Source organism: Sabethes cyaneus, chromosome 1 (genome assembly GCF_943734655.1).
Source record: "Sabethes cyaneus chromosome 1, idSabCyanKW18_F2, whole genome shotgun sequence".
Taxonomy (NCBI): domain Eukaryota; kingdom Metazoa; phylum Arthropoda; class Insecta; order Diptera; family Culicidae; genus Sabethes; species Sabethes cyaneus.
Genome location: NC_071353.1, coordinates 99,025,412 through 99,045,599, shown reverse-complemented (window position 1 = coordinate 99,045,599; position 20,188 = coordinate 99,025,412). Strand labels below are relative to the sequence as shown.

The 20,188-nt window shown below is 40.9% G+C and overlaps 3 protein-coding genes across 5 annotated transcripts in view; 2 read left to right on the top strand and 1 right to left on the bottom strand.

The window, feature by feature from the left end:
* The first annotated feature begins 17,148 nt into the window (after positions 1-17,148).
* Positions 17,149-18,347, top strand: LOC128742117 (SREBP regulating gene protein). Its single transcript, XM_053838340.1, has 3 exons — positions 17,149-17,452; positions 17,553-17,870; positions 17,973-18,347. Exons 1-3 carry the CDS (start codon positions 17,351-17,353, stop codon positions 18,225-18,227), a joined length of 675 nt encoding a protein of 224 aa, XP_053694315.1. The 5' UTR covers positions 17,149-17,350; the 3' UTR covers positions 18,228-18,347.
* LOC128742093 (probable isoaspartyl peptidase/L-asparaginase GA20639) overlaps positions 18,259-20,188 on the bottom strand; it is a 29,334-nt gene continuing 27,404 nt past the window's right edge. Inside the window, exons 1-3 of one of the 3 annotated variants that reach the window (XM_053838327.1) lie at positions 19,545-19,632; positions 19,071-19,483; positions 18,259-19,020 (exon numbers count right to left, since the gene is read on the bottom strand). In XM_053838327.1, the coding sequence (XP_053694302.1) occupies positions 18,445-19,020; positions 19,071-19,454 (960 nt within the window). In that variant the 5' untranslated portion in view covers positions 19,455-19,483; positions 19,545-19,632 and the 3' untranslated portion in view covers positions 18,259-18,444. Of the gene's footprint in view, positions 19,021-19,070; positions 19,633-20,188 lie in introns of those variants that run through there. The other 2 variants (XM_053838320.1, XM_053838311.1) reach the window with 2 other exon arrangements.
* Positions 18,275-20,188, top strand: part of LOC128742125 (glutathione hydrolase 1 proenzyme-like) — an 86,793-nt gene continuing 84,879 nt past the window's right edge. The window contains exon 1 of the mRNA XM_053838353.1: positions 18,275-18,427. Coding sequence (XP_053694328.1) covers positions 18,345-18,427 — 83 coding nt within the window. The 5' untranslated portion in view covers positions 18,275-18,344. The remainder of the gene's footprint in view (positions 18,428-20,188) is intronic.

The window sequence follows — 20,188 nt, the reverse complement described above, 5'->3', positions numbered from 1 at the left end:
ATTTTGGTAAAGATCTTCATTATGTGGGAGTACAACGGTTACGCCCTATTACATCACATTAACCTTTACGTCCCCGACATCAAAAATGATGGTACTTGCAGTTACATTTTTGGCTCTATCTGCACTAATTTTCTTTCTTTTTTTATGCAATTAGTCTTAAAAGAACCACATTAGATTGGCCTATAATAAAAAAATAAGTTGATAAATGATGGTTCCCTTTTCCCGGAGATATTCTAGATCGCAGTGGGATTTTTTTTGACGTAGCATGTGAAATAAAACTCTGAAATCTGCTTAACAGAGTACGCAAAAGTTATCCATTTCATTTGTGGTAAATAAGAATGAATCTTACACTATCCTGTAGAGCACAAGTTCATGTCCCACACTCCGGAACATCCGGTATCGGTTCTACCGGAACTGAAAATTGACCGTTTTGAATTCTCTTCAATAATATGGCAAATGGGGCATCACACCAAAGGATTTTTCAAAGCGAGTCCTTGCGTGGACTTTTGTGTGTATTTTGACCCGATCTGGACATTCCGGAATATCCGATGTCGGTCCTACTGGAACTGATAATTGGCCACTTTAAATTCTCTTCAGTAATTTGGCAAATGGTGTATCAAATCAAAGGATTTTTCAACGCAAGTTCTTGGGTGAACTTTAGGATGCATTTTAAGCTGACCTGGACATTCCGGAATGTCCATTGTCGGTTCTACCGGAACTCAAAATTGGCCTGTTTGAATTTTCTTTGGAAATATATCAAATCGCGGAATTTTCAACACGAGTTCTTGGGTAGTTTCTGTGATTTGGCACTCCATTTTCGGAAGAAAAATTGAAATGGCCAATTTTGAGTTCCGGTAGAACCAACAACGGATATTCCGGAATGTCCAGATCGGCTCAAACTGCATCCTAAGGTTCACCCAAGAGCTCGCGTTGAAAAATCCTTTGATTTGATACCCCTTTTATCATATTACTGAAGAGAATTCAAAATGACCAATCGGTAGAACCGATAACGGATATTCCGGAATGTCCAGATCGGGTCAAAATACATCCAAAAGTCCACGCAAGGACTCGCCTTGAAAAATCCTTTGATTTGCTGCCCCATTTGCCATATTTCTGATGAAAATTCAAAATGGCCAAATTTGAGTTCCAGTAGAATCGACAACGGATATTCCGGAATGTCCAGATTAACTCAAAATGCATCGTTAAGTCTACCCAAGAGCTTGCGTTGAAAAATCCTTTGATTTGATACCCCTTTTGTTATATTATTGAAGAGAATTCAAAATGGCTAATTTTCAGTGCCGGTAGAACCCACAACGGATATTTTGGAACGTCCAGACCAGCTCCAAAGTCCAATGCATCCTAAAGTCCACCCAAGAGCTTGCGTTGAAAAATCCTTTGATTTGAACCCCATTTGCCATATTTTTGATGAAAATTTGAAACGACCAATTTTGAGTTCCGGCTGGTAAACGGCTTGGTAATACGTACCATCGGTGCCTTGTGCACTGGGCATAAAATAGACCCCACAGTGGTCCACAGCCTCTTACCTAGCAAACCCTACCCCTACCTCCTCGTGGTACTAGCCGGGATACGAGCAACCTCGGTGGAGATCGGGTAACCAACCCCGGTGGAAACCAAGGTCGTATGCTGACAGGGAAGGAGGGCTCCTTCGAGCTACGTTAGCCCTCCGGCGATACTGTGGGATTGGTTGCGGGCTTTGAAAGCCTTAACCACTAAAAAATTAAAGCAATGGACTCCGTAAGTAATAATAATAACTCTAATCGGAACAATCGGCAACGACCCAGGCGACGAAAACAGACTAACGATTGGAAATTAGGAACATGGAACTGTCGGTCTCTAAATTTCCTCGAAAGTACCCACGTGCTTTCTAAAGAAGTGAAGAGCCGCAAGTTCGACATCGTAGCGCTGCAGGAGGTATGCTGGAAAGGAACGATGGTACGTACGTATAGAGATGGTCATACCATCTACCAGAGCTGCGGCAATACACACGAGCTGGGCACAGCTTTTATAATGAAGGGCGAGATGCAGAAGCGGCTGATCGGGTGGTGGCCGATCAACCCCCGAAAGTGCAGATTAAGAATCAAGGGCCGATTCTTCAATATAAGCATAATTAATGTGCACAGCCCTCACCTCGGAAGTACCGATGATGACAAAGACGAATTCTACGCGCAGTTAGAGCGTGAATACGACCGCTGCCCAAGACATCATGTCAAAATTATCGTCGGGGACTGTAATGCTCAGGTTGGTCAGGAGGAGGAATTCAAACCGGCGATTGGACGGTTCAGCGCTCACCCGCAAACGAACGAAAACGGCGTAAGACTTGTCGACTTCGCCGCCTCCAAGAACATGGTCATACGAAGTACCTTCTTCCAGCATAACCTTTATCATCGGTACACCTGGAGATCACCCAACCAGACAGAATCACAAATCGACCACGTTCTGATAGATGGTCGGCACTTTTCAGACATTATCGACGTCTTAACCTATCCAGGCACTAACATTCATTGATTCGGATCACTACCTAGTGACGGTAAGGATACGTCAAAAACTATCTGTTGTAAACAACATACGATACCGGCGCCCGCCACGGTATAATCTTTTTTTTTGTATTGTTTATGCAGGGAGTAAATCTTCATAGACAACACCTTCACGGTGCCGAATAGGATTCACATGGTGCCAACATGCGCCTACCTACTAAAAACTATCCTGCTGCCTGTTCCTGAACCCCTCTCAGAACTACCGTTAGGTTTTACTTCAGGAGGGAGGACGTGCCTAAGCACTCCGACTTATCCGTTGCGTGTGTGGGTTCACACAACACCCTTGCCACTACATACCGCCACTACCCTTCACCTAGGGCCTGGGCTGCCCAATCAGCCTCTTACTGACCCTACCCAAGCAACACAGCTTGTTATAGAACAGTATAATATTACATATATCAGAGCTTCTCTATTACCTGAAAAGCGCAAAAAATTGAAGTCTAATGAAACAAGTATTGAAAGAAGTATGTATCAGGTTATTTCATACCAATTTAAAACGTTATTATAGCATAAGCTACAACTTGTTCTTCCAGTAGCTTAAATTTAGTAATGGAGACAGAATAAAAACTTCGTGTTGACATGTTGACAAAACAAACATAATTCATTTGATATGAGCTGTCAAATAAATTCATGTTATCACAAAACATCTCAAAACCTTAATAATAACGACATATGTTTTCAAAGTACGTTTATAGTACTCTTAAGCGATTACTTTCCACGAATATTATTTTCTAACTTGTTTTGTGTGTTACTTGGGTAGCTAAGCTATATCAGGCCCTGTCGTTGCAAACGTTCTAGCCGTTGCAACTCCGTTGTCACTACCGTTGCCGCCCTATCGACGGCACCCCATGCGCGCTGCTCAGCGCACATTCTCTGCACAATGTTGTCGGCGTTGGTGTCCTCCCCAACGATCGCAAGCATCATCCGCCGAGTGGTCGTGAAACGCGGGCAGTGAAACATCACATGCTCCGCCGTTTCCTCGGTTACCTCGGTGCGATCCCATTCCGCCTGCCAACGCCTAATAGAGTCCAGCCTAACTATGTCCCTAGCGCCCCTGACGTTCCTCTGCCTATGGTACTCGATATCCTCACCTAGAAGTATGCATATGGGAATCATGGCTGCAATAACACCAATCGCATCCAACGATATGGTACGGTAGCCGCTCGCAACACGCAATGCTAACAGCCTGAACACCTTGTTCAGACATGCCTGATTGCGTTTACTCTCCAAAGTCGGGACCCATGCCGGTGCAGCCACGGTATAATCTAGCGCGACTGAAGCAACCGGAGGTCGCCGAAAACTACGCGTTATCTCTCGAAACCGCGCTGCCGGAAGAGGGTGAGCTGGATGAAACCCCTCACGTCCTAGGCCGTGTGGTACCGAATCGACGTAACGTGTGGTTTGACGAGGAATGCCAGCAGATATTGGCTGAGAAGAACGCAGCGCGGGTACAAATGCTGCGTAGAGCCACCCATCAGAATGTGGAGCGATACAAACAGAAGCGGAGGCAGCAAACCCGCCTCTTCAAGGAGAAGAAGCGCCACCAAGAGGAGAAGGAGTGCGAAAAACTCGAACAGCTGTACCGCTTTCACGACACACGGAAGTTCTATCAGAGACTTAACGGATCTCGCAAAGGCTTCATGCCGCGGGCCGAAATGTGCAGAGATGAAGATGGAGGTATCTTGACTGACGACCGTGCGGTGATCAAAAGGTGGAAGCAGCACTACGATGAACACCTGAATGGCGTGCAGGCGGAAGACCATAATAGCGGAGGAAGTGACAACGTTGGTGTAGCAAGCAACGAAGATGTGCCACCCCTATCGATAAGGGAAGAAGTCATCCAGCGGCTGAAGAACAACAAAGCAGCGGGAAAGGATGTCATTGGAGCGGAACTTATTAAAATGGGCCCGGACAAGTTGGCCGGCTGTCTACATCAACTGATTGTCAAGATTTGGGATACGGGACGACTACCGGAGGAGTGGAAAGACAGGGTTATCTGCCCTATCTACAAGAAAGGTGATAAGCTAGATTGTGAGAACTACCGAGCAATCACTATCCTGAATGCCGCCTACAAAGTGCTGTCCCAAGTCATTTTTCATCGACTATCGCCAATAGGCAATAGATTTGTGGGAAGTTACCAGGCCGGCTTCATGGAGGGTCGGTCTACAACAGACCAAATCTTCAGCCTGGGGCAGATCCTCCAGAAGTGCCGCGAATTCCGAGTCCCCACGCACCACCTGTTCATCGATTTCAAAGCCGCATATGATAGCGTAAACCGACAAGAGCTATGGAAAATTTTGGACGAAAACGGCTTCCGGGTAAGCTTACTAGACTTATCATGGCTACGATGGATGGGATCCAGTGCTGTGTGAGAATCTCGGGTGGATTGTCGGACCCATTCGAATCTCGCAGGGGACTTCGACAAGGAGATGGCCTTTCCTGCCTGCTATTCAACATTGCGCTTGAATGTGTTATAAGACGAGCGGCGATTGAAATGCGGGGCACGATTTTCAATAAATCCAGTCAATTTATCTGCTTTGCTGACGACGTGGATGCTGTCGGCAGAACATTTGAGGCGGTGGAAGATCAGTACACCAGACTAAAACGCGAAGCAGAGAAGATTGGATTGAAGATAAATACGTCTAAAACGAAGTATATGCTGGCGGGCGGGACCGAGCGCGACAGGGCTCGCTTGGGCAGTACCGTGGTAATCGACGGAGATGAGTTCGAGGTAGTCGACGAGTTCGCATACCTTGGCTCGCTGGCAACAGAGGACAACAATACCAGCCGTGAGATCCCAAGTAACAACGGTAGCTGAATTGCAAGAGCAATGGCTGTTTACGGGTTGGTTTAAGGCGATCAAAGCTGCATAAAGTAAGCGCTCAAATGGTGTTTAAATAAGCGATGTATAAGCTACTTTAAGTTTTTCAAACCAGTTCTCTCCCAAAAGCTGATAAAAAAGCTTAATAGCGGATTTTTTTGCTAAACAATCTGCTTCTAAACAGCCATAAACATCAAACCGTTTTACGGCTGCTTAAAGGTGTTAAAATGTAGAGTGGAAGCTTTCATTATGCTCACAGCTTTCAAACTACTTTAAGTCTGCTTAAGGGTGTTAAAGTGGCTTTACAAACTTCTACCAAGTTTTCATTCGGCTCACAGCACACATACTGTCAGATCATAGAATTTCGCAATTCGGCTGACAGCAAAAGTTTGTCAATTATCGACATTATCGACTGGTACACGCTAGACGGGTTAGGCTTCAGGTGTAAAGATATTCTCACTGTCTGTTCTGCAGATGCAAATGGGGCGGATCATACGGTGAGTGCTTATGGATCAAAAGATGGCGGGTTCAATTCCCGGAAAAAAGACATGTATTTTTAATTAGCTAGCTTACTTGTAAGAATTAAAGTTATTCGAAACTAAAAATATCGCGTTCACGGCGAAATAAAAATGACGCGTTCCATTTTTTTAAATTTAAAACAGATTTTTTTTGGCTGCATAAAGGTTGATGAAGCGTTGATTAAGCCACTGGAAAAGTAGATTGCAAAACTATTTCTCGTTCTAAAAATAGAATTGAGAGCATAGCGCAAATTGGCTATTTAAAAGTGCAAAAAAGTTTCTATTAAGCTTCATTGCAGCTTTGAAAGCAGCTATTAATTAGCCTGAAGCTTGATAAAATCACCAGATTTAGATGTTTAAGAGCTCAAAAAAGGTTTTCATTTCTAAACCTAAACCATAGATCAGCCACAGGTTGAATAAAATCGGCTATAAAAGCGTTTGATCAGCCTGAAATTGTTACTTGGGATTAAAAGACGTATTATCAGCGGAAGTCGGGCCTACTACGGACTCCACAAGCACTTGCGGTCGAACAATTTGAGCCCCCGTACAAAATGCACACTGTACAAAACGCTAATTAGACCGGTTGTTCTCTACGGGCACGAAACGTACCAGGTGGAGCGAGATCTGGCGAGCACTGGGTGCCCGCGGAACTGGTGATCAGTTGCCATGGACTGAAACAGATTAATTTATACTGCGCAGGCCTTGTCGTAAGACGTTAGGCCAATTAAGTAAGTAATTTTGAGTTCCGGTAGAACCGATACCGGATGTTCCGGAGTGTGGGACATGAACTTGCGCTCTACAGGATAATGTAAGATTCCTTCTTATTGACCACAAATGAAATGGATAACTTTTGCGCACTCTGTTAAGCAGATTTCAAGGATTTATAGTATTATTTCACATGCTAGGGTAACCAACCTATTTTGGACACCATCAGCAGCTGTACATAATTTGGACACTTACATTTGATTTTGCTGTAAGTGTCCAAATTATGTACAGCTGCTGATGTGGTCCAAAATACATTGGTTACCCTACTGATGACATAAAAAAATCCCACTACGATCATCATGTGCATTTACTTGATCGATGGATTCCGAGGGGAGTTCAGGTACTGTTTCAAACGTTCCAAAGGTAAAAAATCAGAGGGGTTGTGTACAAGACACGACCGCATATTTAGGTGACGCAGGACTACGTAAGTCTCTTTGTAGTGATAGTAGCATGTATTCATGCTTGTAATCATTCGATTCTTCATGTATACATGCTTTATGCAACATATATACATGCTACATGCGTTGTATGTAACATTTATCAAAGTAGTAACATTGCATACGTTCGATTCTCAAAATATTGTGCATTTGAAAACAATTTAACAAAATCAAGAACACAAGCTATTGCTTTCCTGCTACCTTACTGAAATTGTTTTTATTACCCATGGTTCCCCACGTTGAAGGGATTTTACCAATTCAATCCTATTTTATCAACAGCACATCTTTTCACTACACTTCTAATGAAACGGCATCGGCAAGCATGCGTATTCATACAGAGTCGTATTATAACCACAGAGAACAGACATCCATTCAGGAACAAATTTTTCGGGAATTCTTGGATAAAATTTCAAATTAAAATCACCTAATATGCTAGCGTCCCCACCACTATAGTTTCCCAACTAAATGATTCTTTTGATTTATACACTGACAACCTTTGGCTCCTCTGGCGCTAGTATATATGGACTGTGAGCGTTATGCTAGCGCCAGAAGCTAGCTGTTGTGAGTTTAGTGGAGAATTTGATGCGCCTTTAGCGACATCATCACTATAGTTTCCCAACTAATTTGACATAAGTTTTATCCAAGAGGGGACCTTTCGCTTGGATGTCTGTTCTCTGTGTTATAACCGAACACTACAGCTGTAGCACATTTTTCCAACACAGATATCAAATTCGCCGAGGTTTAATCGTCTCGCAGTAAAGACGCAGTTGGGACAACGAGCTCGTGTCATTTTTTCTGGCACACTTCACTAACACAGACATCAAATTGGACTAGGTTTAATCGCGTTCGTAAGAAATCTGTTGGCACGAGGGGGCTTTGTCACTTTTTCTGGCGTACTTCCCAAGCACAGATATCAAATTGGTATAGGTTTAAATCATCGCAAAGAATCTTCCAACCAATCACGAAGCGAGAATTTTGGTAAAACATAGGTTCATTATTTTCAATTTTTCAATAGTTCAACATCAAGAATCCATAGTTTTCTTCATTTGGGTCAATTCTTAGAAGATTTTCCGATCGATTGGTGTAAGAATATTGAAAATCGATTGGAAAACTGCTGAGCTATTAGCGATCAAAATCTTTCATTTTTCGTGACGCTCGCATTTTTCGATTTTTTGGAATGACACCCTATCTCAAAACTTGCCGTAAGACGTAGTCCTACGTCAAAATGACTCAATTGGCAACACAGTTCGTAATGTTTTATCCAACCCATCGACATCTCTATATCGAACTGCAGTAAACGTCAGCGACAGCATGTCCGGGGCTCAAAATTTGACAGCGGGCCCAAATCAGACTGCTGGCAGTTGAGTGAAACGCAGTGCTGACATGCTATCTCATTTTCGCACACACAAGATGTTGGCGGCGAAAACATGGTTGTCTGCCGATGGGGTGGTTTTATCGCCATAACTGGCAACACAGGCTCATTGCGTTTCTGTCGCAACCTTGATCGTGACTTTGTGTTAATCATACAAAAGCATTAAGAAATTGTTTTCGAATACGAACGTTATTGCTTTGTTATTGCTTGTTTGGATAATGAAGGATAAACTACACTCAAAATATTCTGCACATAACTAATGGTAAATTTCCATATGAAATTCCAGATGATTATCATGTGCCGCATATAAGCACAATTTGCCTAGAAATACACATAAAAATTATACGGATATGAATAATATGTGCAATTATTCCGTTTCTTCTGATAGAACGGTAATTCCTAGGTTTATTTACTTTGCTCGATTGGTTCCAATAATGAAACAGCGATGATGACACAATTTGACATTTTATCTGTCAAAAACTAAAAACGACCCTTTTTACGACCGTTCAGAAACACGACTGTTTCAACCGTCGTGTCCAGTAAGGGAATGCGCGCACAATATCTCCGGGAAAATGGTACCAAAATTTATTACCTTATATTTTCATCAAAGGCCAATCTAATGTGGTTCTTTTAAGACTAATTGCATAAAAATCAAATGAAAATAAGTGGAGATAGAGCCAAAAGTGTAACTGCAAGTACCATCATTTTTGAAGTCGGGGACGCACTGTGGTTCGGACGTGCGGCCATAAATAGATTTTTCATGACAATGAAGTCCAGTATAATCAAAATGGATGAAAATAAGTCTCTTTTAACCAAAACACACGTCACCAGGGATGGTTCGATCACTTTGACTAAATTTTGATTCATTTGACAGTAGCGTCCTAACCGAGCAAAATTTGAAAAATTGATGTAAGGGTTATTTGTAGATAATAACTAGATCTACAATTTTGCTGAATAAAGCGTTGCTGTATCTTTTGTAGTTACGGTGCTACAATGCTAGTACCTCATTAGTAACTAAATGAACGAGATGTCGATGGGGTGATATACCGTGGACCCCCGTTCGTTTGACCGTTTTTAATCTGAACACTTTTTAATTTGCATCCCGTTGGTTTGCACGACGTGCAAATTAAAAATGGTTCAAATGTCATTCACAATATCACATCATTTGCTTATGCAGACAATGCGCATAAACGCAATTTGTTTGTTCTGATCTAGCGTGTTTAATCTGTTTCACATTGCGTTTTCCCAACGATTATGATAGAAATCCAATCGGAGAATGAAATATTCGCTGCTTCTAACTTTCAACTGAATCAAGCCACCAAAACAATAACAAAGAGTAGGGCTACCAGTTCACACAAGTTCCAGCATATTTAGGGTTGCCAGCTGTTCAAATTAAAAGCTAACCCCGTTAATTTGCATGATGAATCGTTCAAACGAACGGGGGTCCACTGTATATTGATTATAGATCATTACACGGGAGCTCTTAACCACACTTTTTTGACAGCACTTGGTGGTTTGTTTACATGGTGTTAAATTTTGAATTGGGTTTTCTATCTTTGTCCGGCAGATAATGATAAAAATTTATAATTGTTAAATATGAGAAAGTGCCTTACATGCATTTTACAGAAACTGATGCAGTTATCCTTCACGAAATTTCAAATCGAAACTGCTGGATGTGACAAAAAACATGTTTTTGTCACATCCAGCGGTTTCGGTTTGAAATTTCGTGAAGGATTACTGCATCAGTTGCTTTAAAATGCACACACTTAACAAAAAGCACCGAATCCGGTAAAATTTTATTTTACGTTCGGTAAAAATTTCGATGGTGCCAATCGTCGTTTACAGATCATTAGTAATGTTTGGTGCAATAAAAAAATTTACCGAACGTTCAGCTGTTTAGATTTCGGTAAATTTTACCGAATCGTTTAAGTGTGCATGTAAGGCACTTTCTCTTAAATAATAACTCAATTTTTTTATCATTATCTGCCGGATAAAGATAGAAAACTCAATTCAAACTTTAACATCATGTAAACAAACCACCAAGTAATGTCAAAAAAGTGTGGTTTTTTTTTTCTCTGTTGGGTACTCTTACCACTGCGTCCATTATTTTGAACTATTGTGGTATGCCCCGTTTTATTATTATACTATACGCTTCAAGCTTACCTATCACTTATTGAGGAAGTGACAGGCTGGTAGCTGGAGCGAGACATGTGCCAATCAGGGATGACTAGGTTTATGAACCTAGTATCCTGATCGGCGACTCCAATCAGATCTCCCCGTTTCGAGATACTGCAGTCTGCGTACTATTTGTGCTCCACGATAGCAGAGCAAGTGTTCCGAAGTTAAATATCATCTTGTATGAAACTGAGATTCCGAAAATGATATTTACTCGGAAAATGTCCTGTCACAAGACCGGTAAGCTTGCTGAGATCTCTCTTATTGAGACTCAGCAACTTTTGAGTAACCTAGGGGTGGATACTAGACGTTATATATTCTTTTATAGATTGTTTGAGCGATTGTACAGCCATCCTACTGGCCATAACTGTTCGGCTCTCCTTTTGTTTCAGCCCACCCTCCAGCACACAGTCTAAGATCAGGCAGAGTGATTCTCGACCCGTGAGTAGAGAGTTGGAGCCACATATTCGTTTGTCGACTCACAACGAGTCGACGTGTTGAGGATAGACGAGGATCAGGACTGAACCTCTGCTAGCGCATCGTTCAAGTCCTGCTCCTCCACTACTCTCCTCTCCGCCTCATTCGTTTCTTTGTTTTTCGGCAGAGAGAGCTTGCACGGTAAGAAATCGTCCACTGCATCAGTGACCGGCTTGATGCAGCAAGGGCAAATTGCTGTGGAGGGCGCCCTGGTACTCCACAGGCTCCGTTACGGCGAGAGAATTTATAGAACCCCCTCCACCATTCATCCCTCGGCACGGGTCGCGTCACACCTTGGATTAGGGGTTTATCCATTCAAATTTTTACGTAATAGCCATAGATAACAGCTAATACAACCATCTCCTTTAGGGGCTTTGGACCCTCTGCTTTGGTTCCTGGGAGTCAAGAGAACCGTCCTGCAGGCGGAGAGTTTACACTTCAGCTTTCGCATTAGTGCCCCCTTCTCTGTCCGCATACGACCCTAGTTTCCACCGGTTGTCCGATTTCCACTAAGGAACGTATCCCGGATGGTACCACGAGGAGGTCGAGATAGGAGTTGCTGAATAAGAGGCTGTGGAACCTCACGGTGATTCTGGAGCGCATTATTCAGCCATTTACCATCCAAAGTGTGGTTAGGAGCTCCCGTGTAATGCTCTATACTGTATTTATCTTCCAGCATTCGAGCAGTTTATAGTATATTCCTTAAATTTTACCGTACCCAGAGGACTGTGCTGTATTAGTTCTGCGACGTTCAAGTATAATTTGACTTTTAAACCAATTATTTCTAATCTTAGCATTTCAAGAATTTGTTCGCTGTATTGCCATCATTAGTCGTCTCAGTTCCTCTTGGCTTATCAACTATCAAGCATGACACACTCACTTTGGTTCGACTTTGATTATTTGAGTGTACCGCTTCAGCCAACAGAATTCGAAAAAGTTTTGCAGAAGGCATTTTTTTTTTTTTTTTCCTGTATGGACTCATCACTGCGACCAGTAAGTTAGATCTATTGTGATATCGCCCGGGTGTTTGTTGTATAACCCGCACTGCATTTATTTTAGCTATAGTCGCTATTGAGTGAGCGATATGCTTATTGAATTTCTTTTTTTTTTTTATGCGTGCTTGTGTGTAATTGGGTACCCTTCTTTCAATGCTTTACTCTACTTTATCCACCTCGTTCCACATGACAGCGCACAGTCCCCAATTATAGTCATCCCTGGCGTAGCAAACCAGTGCATTTTTACTACAAGGGTCTCATTTTTGCACTGTCAATAGGCCATATCGGGATAATATAGAACTCAGCATGAAGGAAGGGCGATGAGGGGCCTGAGAATAAACCCATGCTAAAGTCACTTTGACATCGAATGGCCTGATTCTACTAAGATTCGAACCCATGACCATTCGCTTGTCAAAGCAGACTCGGTAACCTTGCGGCTACAGAGCCCCCCCCAGAAGGCATTTATACACACTTAAACGATTCGGTAAAATTTACCGAAATCTAAACAGCCGTACGTTCGGTAAAAATTTCGATGGTGCCAATCGACGTTTACAGATCATTAATAATTTTGGGTGCAATAAAAAATTTTACCGAACGTTCTGCTGTTTAGATTTCGGTAAAATTTTACCGAACCGATTAAGTGTGTAGAGCTAGGTATCATCTATAATTTTTCAACACAAAACTTTGTTGTATCTTTTGTATTTACGATGGAGCCGTATATCCTTTCCCGTTGGAAACCACTGAACGCATGTTTGGTTAGCAACACAGTAGCGGCATTGTAGCACTATAAATACAAAAGATGCAGTAAAACCACAGACTAACAGACGTAACACTGAAGCCTCATTCCATCGCCAATAAAAACGATCATTTCAAATGTTCACTTAAGCCAAGACTCAAACAACAGTCGCTGCGCGAGAACGCCGCTCGCTTGCGCTGGCGCTGTTGTCAGATAATATACAAGTAAATTTATAGCATTGCTAAATTTATAGCAAGCTGCTTTGCGTAGCGCGAAGACTGCACCAGGTGATGTCAGTGATTTTACCCAGTTTTAGGGGTGTCATTGAAACGATGTTTTGTTAGAAACTTTGTTCGAAGTGTTACGTCTGTTAGTCTGTAGTAAAACTTTGTTTTGCAATATTGTACAAAATAACTTGCTCTAGAAATTCCTCATACATTACTTTATCAAATTCTGCTTGACAGAGGCTGTATAGTAAAATGAATCCCAACAGCTGAGATCGCGGTGAAAATCTCGGTGAAACATTGAAACACCGAGATCTTGGAAATCCAAAACATCAAACAACTGTCAAACTTTACCGACAATCTCGGTATTATTTTTCCAAGATATCCGGTAATCAATACTGAAACTCGGCCAAAATTGCCGAATATTCGTAAAGCGTAAGCGACCCAAACTGTCGAATTTTCACGAAATTTTCTGTAAAACACTAGCTGAAAATGCCGAACTACGGTATTAATATGCTGAAAACTCTGTATTTTTAATAAGTTTATGAAAATCAATAAAATTTTGAATAAAACCATAAAACTATCATAATTAACCAATATGCGCATTTTTTTATTTTAAAGAATTATTATTTAACAGTTTAACAGTGTAATAGTATAGTTAATAGTATAAACTATTGAAATATAATGGCAAAGGTAATAGGTAGAACGAGCAAATTTTTCACCTGTAGTGGTTGATTTACCTACTGGAAAAATTGTTGCTCTGATAAACACAAAGAATTGCTTGTCGTTGGGCATGCAGTTGGTGGCAAATACATCGTAGCATTCGCATAGTCTAAGAAAGCCTACTACTGCATGGCAGCCAACGGGGATGTTGTATTCTTTCCATGAGATGACGCATTGGCCTCCACACTGCAACATCTCACCCCGAATTATGAGCACTGGATTCACGTTATGGGTTGGGAGGGAATCGTCAACCTAGAGAAATGTTTTTGATATTTTATCTTCCAAAATTCAGTACAGTAATTAAAAAAGCTTGCTCCAATCCATTGCACCAACCCGTTCAAAGGATTTTCCTGTATCGCGGCTGCACCACGCGTGCGCTTACTTAAACCGAATGATAGCCAAGGATCGAAAAAAATCTGCAAGAATTTATGCGTTAAGTTAAAACATTCACACATTTATAAACATTCCATTTACCATCCGAAATTTCTTTGAAGAGATGCCAATACGCGTTTAGAATTTTCACAATTTCAACTTCACCGGTAACGAAACTGCTATCGATCGCACACAGTTAATTTTTGACATTGCTTTCTGAAATCGCGGTAAAACAGTTTGTGGCTTTTTTCAGTAGCATTTAACGAAATTTCGTTAAAACGATATCGAAGTACCTAGATTCGGCACTTTATTTTACTGAGCTCGGGGATTTACTATTTTACTGATCTCGGCAAAGAAGATTGCAATATCTCGGTAAATAAGCTTCATTTCCGATATCTCAGTAAAATAATATTCCAAGTTACGGTAAAACGAGAAATGTTTACCGATATCACGGGAAAACAGACCTATTTTTGTGTAGTTCGGTATTTTACTTTACCGAGACTTTATTTTGGAATTAAGTGTGTAGCTCAACTTGTAAGAAATAGATGCTTTTCGAAGTTCCTTGATGAAAACCAGCTGAAATTTGCTTTACGGTGACAATATGCACGATCCAAAAACCACGTGCTTTTCAAGCTTATATCGAAAATGTCAAATGCTATATCGCATCTTTCGCTCAATTGTGAACTGTCGCTCATATATATTGGATGAAAATGTTATTTTTGCCTTCTTGGGTTTATACCCAAGTAGCACACTTTTGTCATTTCTGGTTGCTACAACCTATTTATGACTGAAATTAATCATTAATCGGTTACCAAAACTAGTTTATAGCAACTGTGCTACTAGGGTAATACCGTGGACCCCCGTTCGTTTGACCATTTTTAATTTGAACACTTTTTAATTTGAACCCCGTTGGTTTGCACGACGTGCAAATTAAAAATGGTTCAAATGTCATTCTCAACATGACATCATTTGTTTATGCGGACAATGCACATAAACACGATTTGTTTGTACTGACCTAGCGTGTTTAATCGGTTTCACATTTCGTTTTCCTAACGATTAAGATAGAAATCCGATCGGAAAATGCAATATTCGCACTTGCAACTGCCAACTAAAACAAACCACCAAAACAATAACAAAGAGCAGGGCAGCCAGTTCACACAGGTTTCAGCATATTTCGGGTTACCAGTTGTTCAAATTAAAAAGTAACCCCGTTAGTTTGCATGAGGAATCGTTCAAACGAACGGGGGTCCACTGTAGATCCGGAAAAAATTTAGAAACCGTAAAGCATTACAATTTTTTTTTTGATTACACTCAACCCCCGCTAATATGAAAAACACCCCGATCAGATCAGGCGAATTCATTTTTAATCTGAATATTTCAGCCCATCGACATCTCCATATCGAGCTGCAGTAAACGTCAGCGACAGCATGTCCGGGGCACAAAATTTGACAGCGGGCCCAAATCAGACTGCTCGCAGTTGAGTGAAACGCAGTGCTGACATGCTATCTCATTTTCGCACACACGAGATGTTGGCGGCGAAAACATGGTTGTCTGCCGATGGGGTGGAATATTTGGTAACTCTATTCACTTTCACACACGCGCGAGGCGCGCACCCTATGACCTTGTTGTTTTGATTTGACGAAAACAAACGTTTTGAAAACATGTCGAATATGCGCGAATTCTGAACATCCAGATCGTAGAAGAGGAAATTTGCTCGACAGTATCAACTAAAATGGTCTATTTTGAGTGTTGGAGAGAGATAAGTTGCATATGAGCTCTATAAGGCAATTTATGACGACAGTTTATGGTTTATATTCGAGCAGTACAGCTTGTTGTTGTTTACATTGTTATGAAGAAGAAGATGGAAACACTTGTGGTACCTGCTCATACTTACACGGAATCGCATAACCAGTTGCCAGAGAATATGTGATATAAAAAGCAAATATATTTCTGTCTCTCTCTTACTAATACCTGTTGTCAGGAGCTTGCGATGGGTGCCATGTTTTTGTTGCCAACATCTCAGCACATCTCGACAAGGTTGGCAGCAAATTTACCTGTCAGACGGGTGCTTTTCCTGCAATAGCGCCCTTCGTTAAGTCGACTGTCAAACACCGTTCGTTAAGATAGGGATAGCACCCCGCTGCCTGTTGTCGTTACCAGTAAGTGTCAAGATCATAAACAAACCAAAACCATATGATCTTAAACGTCACTTAAAACACTCTATTGCCAAAGCTGCAGAGCAAGAGGAAACGTATTAAGGTTTTTTGCTTTTTTTTCAATTTGCCCGGTCAACTTAACCGTCAATTGTGTATGACGCTTGATCAATTTTTAATGTGAACGCATTCATACCAACGGGGTTCAGATTAAAAATATTCAGATTAAGGAAGGTCATTCCAGCGGGGGTACACGGTATTGGCCTATAGAGCTTGCTAATTTGCGGTTGTGTTGGTGGTTTGTTTTCCCCCAGTTTGAAAAACGACATGGAAAAACCAACAGCAACAGCAACAAATCGCGTGTACGTATACGCGGCATATAGCGAATTTATAAATTAACCTGGCTCAGGTCGATTAGCACTCAGTTTTAATCAAAGTGCTGTCAAAACGTTCATAAATTAACCGAGATTGCATTTCGGTTAAACTGACAGCATTCAGTTTGAAGCGCAGGTTAAAACTGTCTAGCATTACGGTTTACGGGTCGATCTGTCAAACTGCCCGTATCGTTCATAAATTTCGGGTTCGAGTTAGCACGAGCCCAGGCTAATTTATGAATTCGCTAATAGTGTGCGTACGTAAGCTGTCAGCAATCTCAATGGCAGTACCACAGTGATGGGACGTAAAGGTTAAGCCAGAAAATTCGAGTAGCCGGAAAACTGCTTAATTTTTTCGGTTTTCGAGCAGTTGCAGACATTTTTTAAGAAAATATGGCATCTCTGTTCAAAAGTCAAAACCTTCAAAAATCAAAACAATTCCGTCAAGTCAACACGAATTGTTTAATACTGTTCCTTATGGACTTTCGTCTCTAATGGTGTTCAATTGTGTCGATTGTTCTATTTAGTAAATCATTTGGATAAATTGCGTTTGTTATTTGCTTATAAATGAATGTACACTCATAGAGGGTGTTGTCAAAACGCTGAAACATATTCCTTAGTGTGGAAATACAAGTATAGCGCTATCACTGGCGATGTGGTATGCTGTTATCACTCGTTTCCTTCGTCGTAGATTAGTGTTGACGATTATCTTTTGTCTTTCCCTGACATATTGTATGGTTCGCTTAATAGGAAGTGTAGGTTTTAAATAATTTTTACGTAGATATGCAAATCTAAGCAAATGTTTAAAGTAAAGTTAGCCTAATTAATGACTGGTATGTTATTGTTTGTTTGCAGAACGTATCACTAAATTTGGACGGAGATTTGTTTCAACCCGTTTTGCAGAGAGAAAATCCAATCATATGGAATCAGCTGTCTATCGAAGACAGAAACAGATCGAATGACCTATCAGTAACATGCCGAAACTCTGTACAGGGTAAAGCTCTTATTGTCGACGATAGAGGTTACGTCTGTATGAGATCGGAACTATTGTGGACTGGGTGCTGTAATGTAGAAGTAGAAAGTAGTAAATTATTCCATTGTGAGACCTGCCAAAATAGCGACTGCTGTGCAATTTATGAATATTGTGTTTCCTGTTGCATGCATCCTAACAAGGTAAGATATATGCTGGTTATATCAGTGAAATAAAATTAGTTTTAATTTAATAAGGTGTATTCACCAATAATTCATACAATTATGATTTATCAACACTTCCAGAAATCACTCCTGGAACGTATACTTTCAAAAGCTAGCGGCCGACAGATTGCAGTTTACTCTACTGTCAACGATCAGTACGAACTCTGCCTTACCAAATGTCGGACAAATTCGCATTCTGTTCAAAATGAAAATAAATATCGTGATCCAAAACTAAAGTATTGTTATGGTGAAACCGAAGAACAGTTTGTGGTACAGAATAGTAAAAGCAGAGATGGTGCTGTAGCTGATAACAACAATTTTGTAAATAGTGGATGAATTTTATCAATAATTCCTTCGTTTATTATAACAAAAAAAGTGTTTTTGTGATAAAAGTTTATTGATACGATACAAAACCATTCCTGTTCCTTTAGTTTTATCAGAACACAACCGAAAATGAATAGCAATTTTCAAAGGCAAATAGAGCATCTAAAATACAAACTGGCATCCGGACATCGATACCACCGTTTGGATTCTAGGTAAGTTCACGCTTAAACTATAGTTTTTCTTGAAGGTGTTGGTTTTTCTCAATTCCATAATGAATGCTATTACCTTTAAGATATGCCCACGCCATGCGATCAGATGTAAATGACACCCCAACTTGACCTTTATAATCTATTGTTATGGCCCCACCTTTTCCAATCAACCGTTCAGTCATTGCTTCACATGCATTTTCCGTTGCAACTTGAGCATCCTCTTTGAGAAAATCAATTCTTTTAAGTATAGCATGTGCTAAACAGTATTTTATAATAGTTTCGCCATGACCTGTGGTTGAGACACCTCCTACGAGATTATCTGCGTAAGTGCCAGCTCCAATAAGGGGCGTGTCCCCTACTCTACCCGGAAGTTTTCCTGTAATGCCTCCAGTGGAGGTTGCTACTGCAATATTTCCTTGGCAGTCAATGGCCACAGCACCAACTGTTTCGGTTTCGGTTCTCTTATATTTATTTTGCGAACCAATTTCCGTACGTGCAAAATGTCCTTTACCTGCTTTCAGATCTTCCTTCCACTCTTCCAAAGCTTCTCGCGCGTAGTCCGTGATTAATTGCCCTGGAAGGAGAATCTCAAATTTCTAAAAAGACAAACATTGTCATGATTTAAAATATGTTACTACTGGAGTACCTCTCGCTCTGCTAATTCCATTATGCCATCTCCAGCTAAAAAATTATGTGGAGTATTCATTACTCTTCTTGCCAAAGTAATAGGATGCATAATATCCTTAACAAGAGTAGCACACCCAGATCTTAAATTCACTCCATTCATAATGCTTGCTTCCATTTCAACGGTAGCGTTTGTCGTAAGCACCGATCCATAACCAGCATTAAAATAAGGATCCAATTCCATACTTCGTACAGCTTCTTCTACGGCATCCAACACAGAGCCTGTTTTACGTAGTGTATTAAAACCGGTCTTTGCCGCTAGTTTTACACCAACGAGCTTGCCGTCCACGCGTTCGTCAGGAATATCACCTGCACCACCGTGTACTAAAATTATTGGTTCTAGCATTCTGTTACCGTGACCGAATGTCTACGACTCTAAATTGAGAATGCAAAATAATTATTTTGTAGCTAAGGTGGTGAATAACAGTGTTATCACCTTATCACTACTTTGCTTGCAATGATGCGAGATGAGATGAGATACGTTTCTATAAACCCTCTTAAACCGTAAGCAAACTTTTGATTTTGATAACAGTTCACAGTTGATGTCACTGCATACTGCACTGAAAACAAAATTCAGCCAAAATTAAAACGACTGAAGTGAAGCCAGAGATGCTGGTAATTTTTTTTTTTTCAAAAGCTCACGTAAAAATTAGGTGCAATATAAATATTATGAAACGCAGCAGTGGGTCGGGTTTTGTTTAATTTATATTACAAATTGTTATGCAAATTGTTAAGGAGAGGGCATTGAGTGATAATGTTACACCCCGTTGGTATGACCTTCTTTAATCTGAACATTTTTAATCTGTACCCCGGTGGCATGAAGGGTATGAACGCGTTCACATTAAAAACCGATCCAGCGTCATACACAATTGGCCTTGCCAGCGTTGAAAGAGATTTCGTAGGCTGCTCGCACTTACAGGAAATCTCGTGCCGAACTGTCAACGCGCGAGTTCTTTTGACGTAGGACTACGTCTTTGTTTACTATCTGAGACTGGATAGCACTTTGTGAAAACGAAAATAGAAGTGTAACGTTGGAATGGAAGATTTCAAATGCTAATAACTACTAAACTACTGAACGAA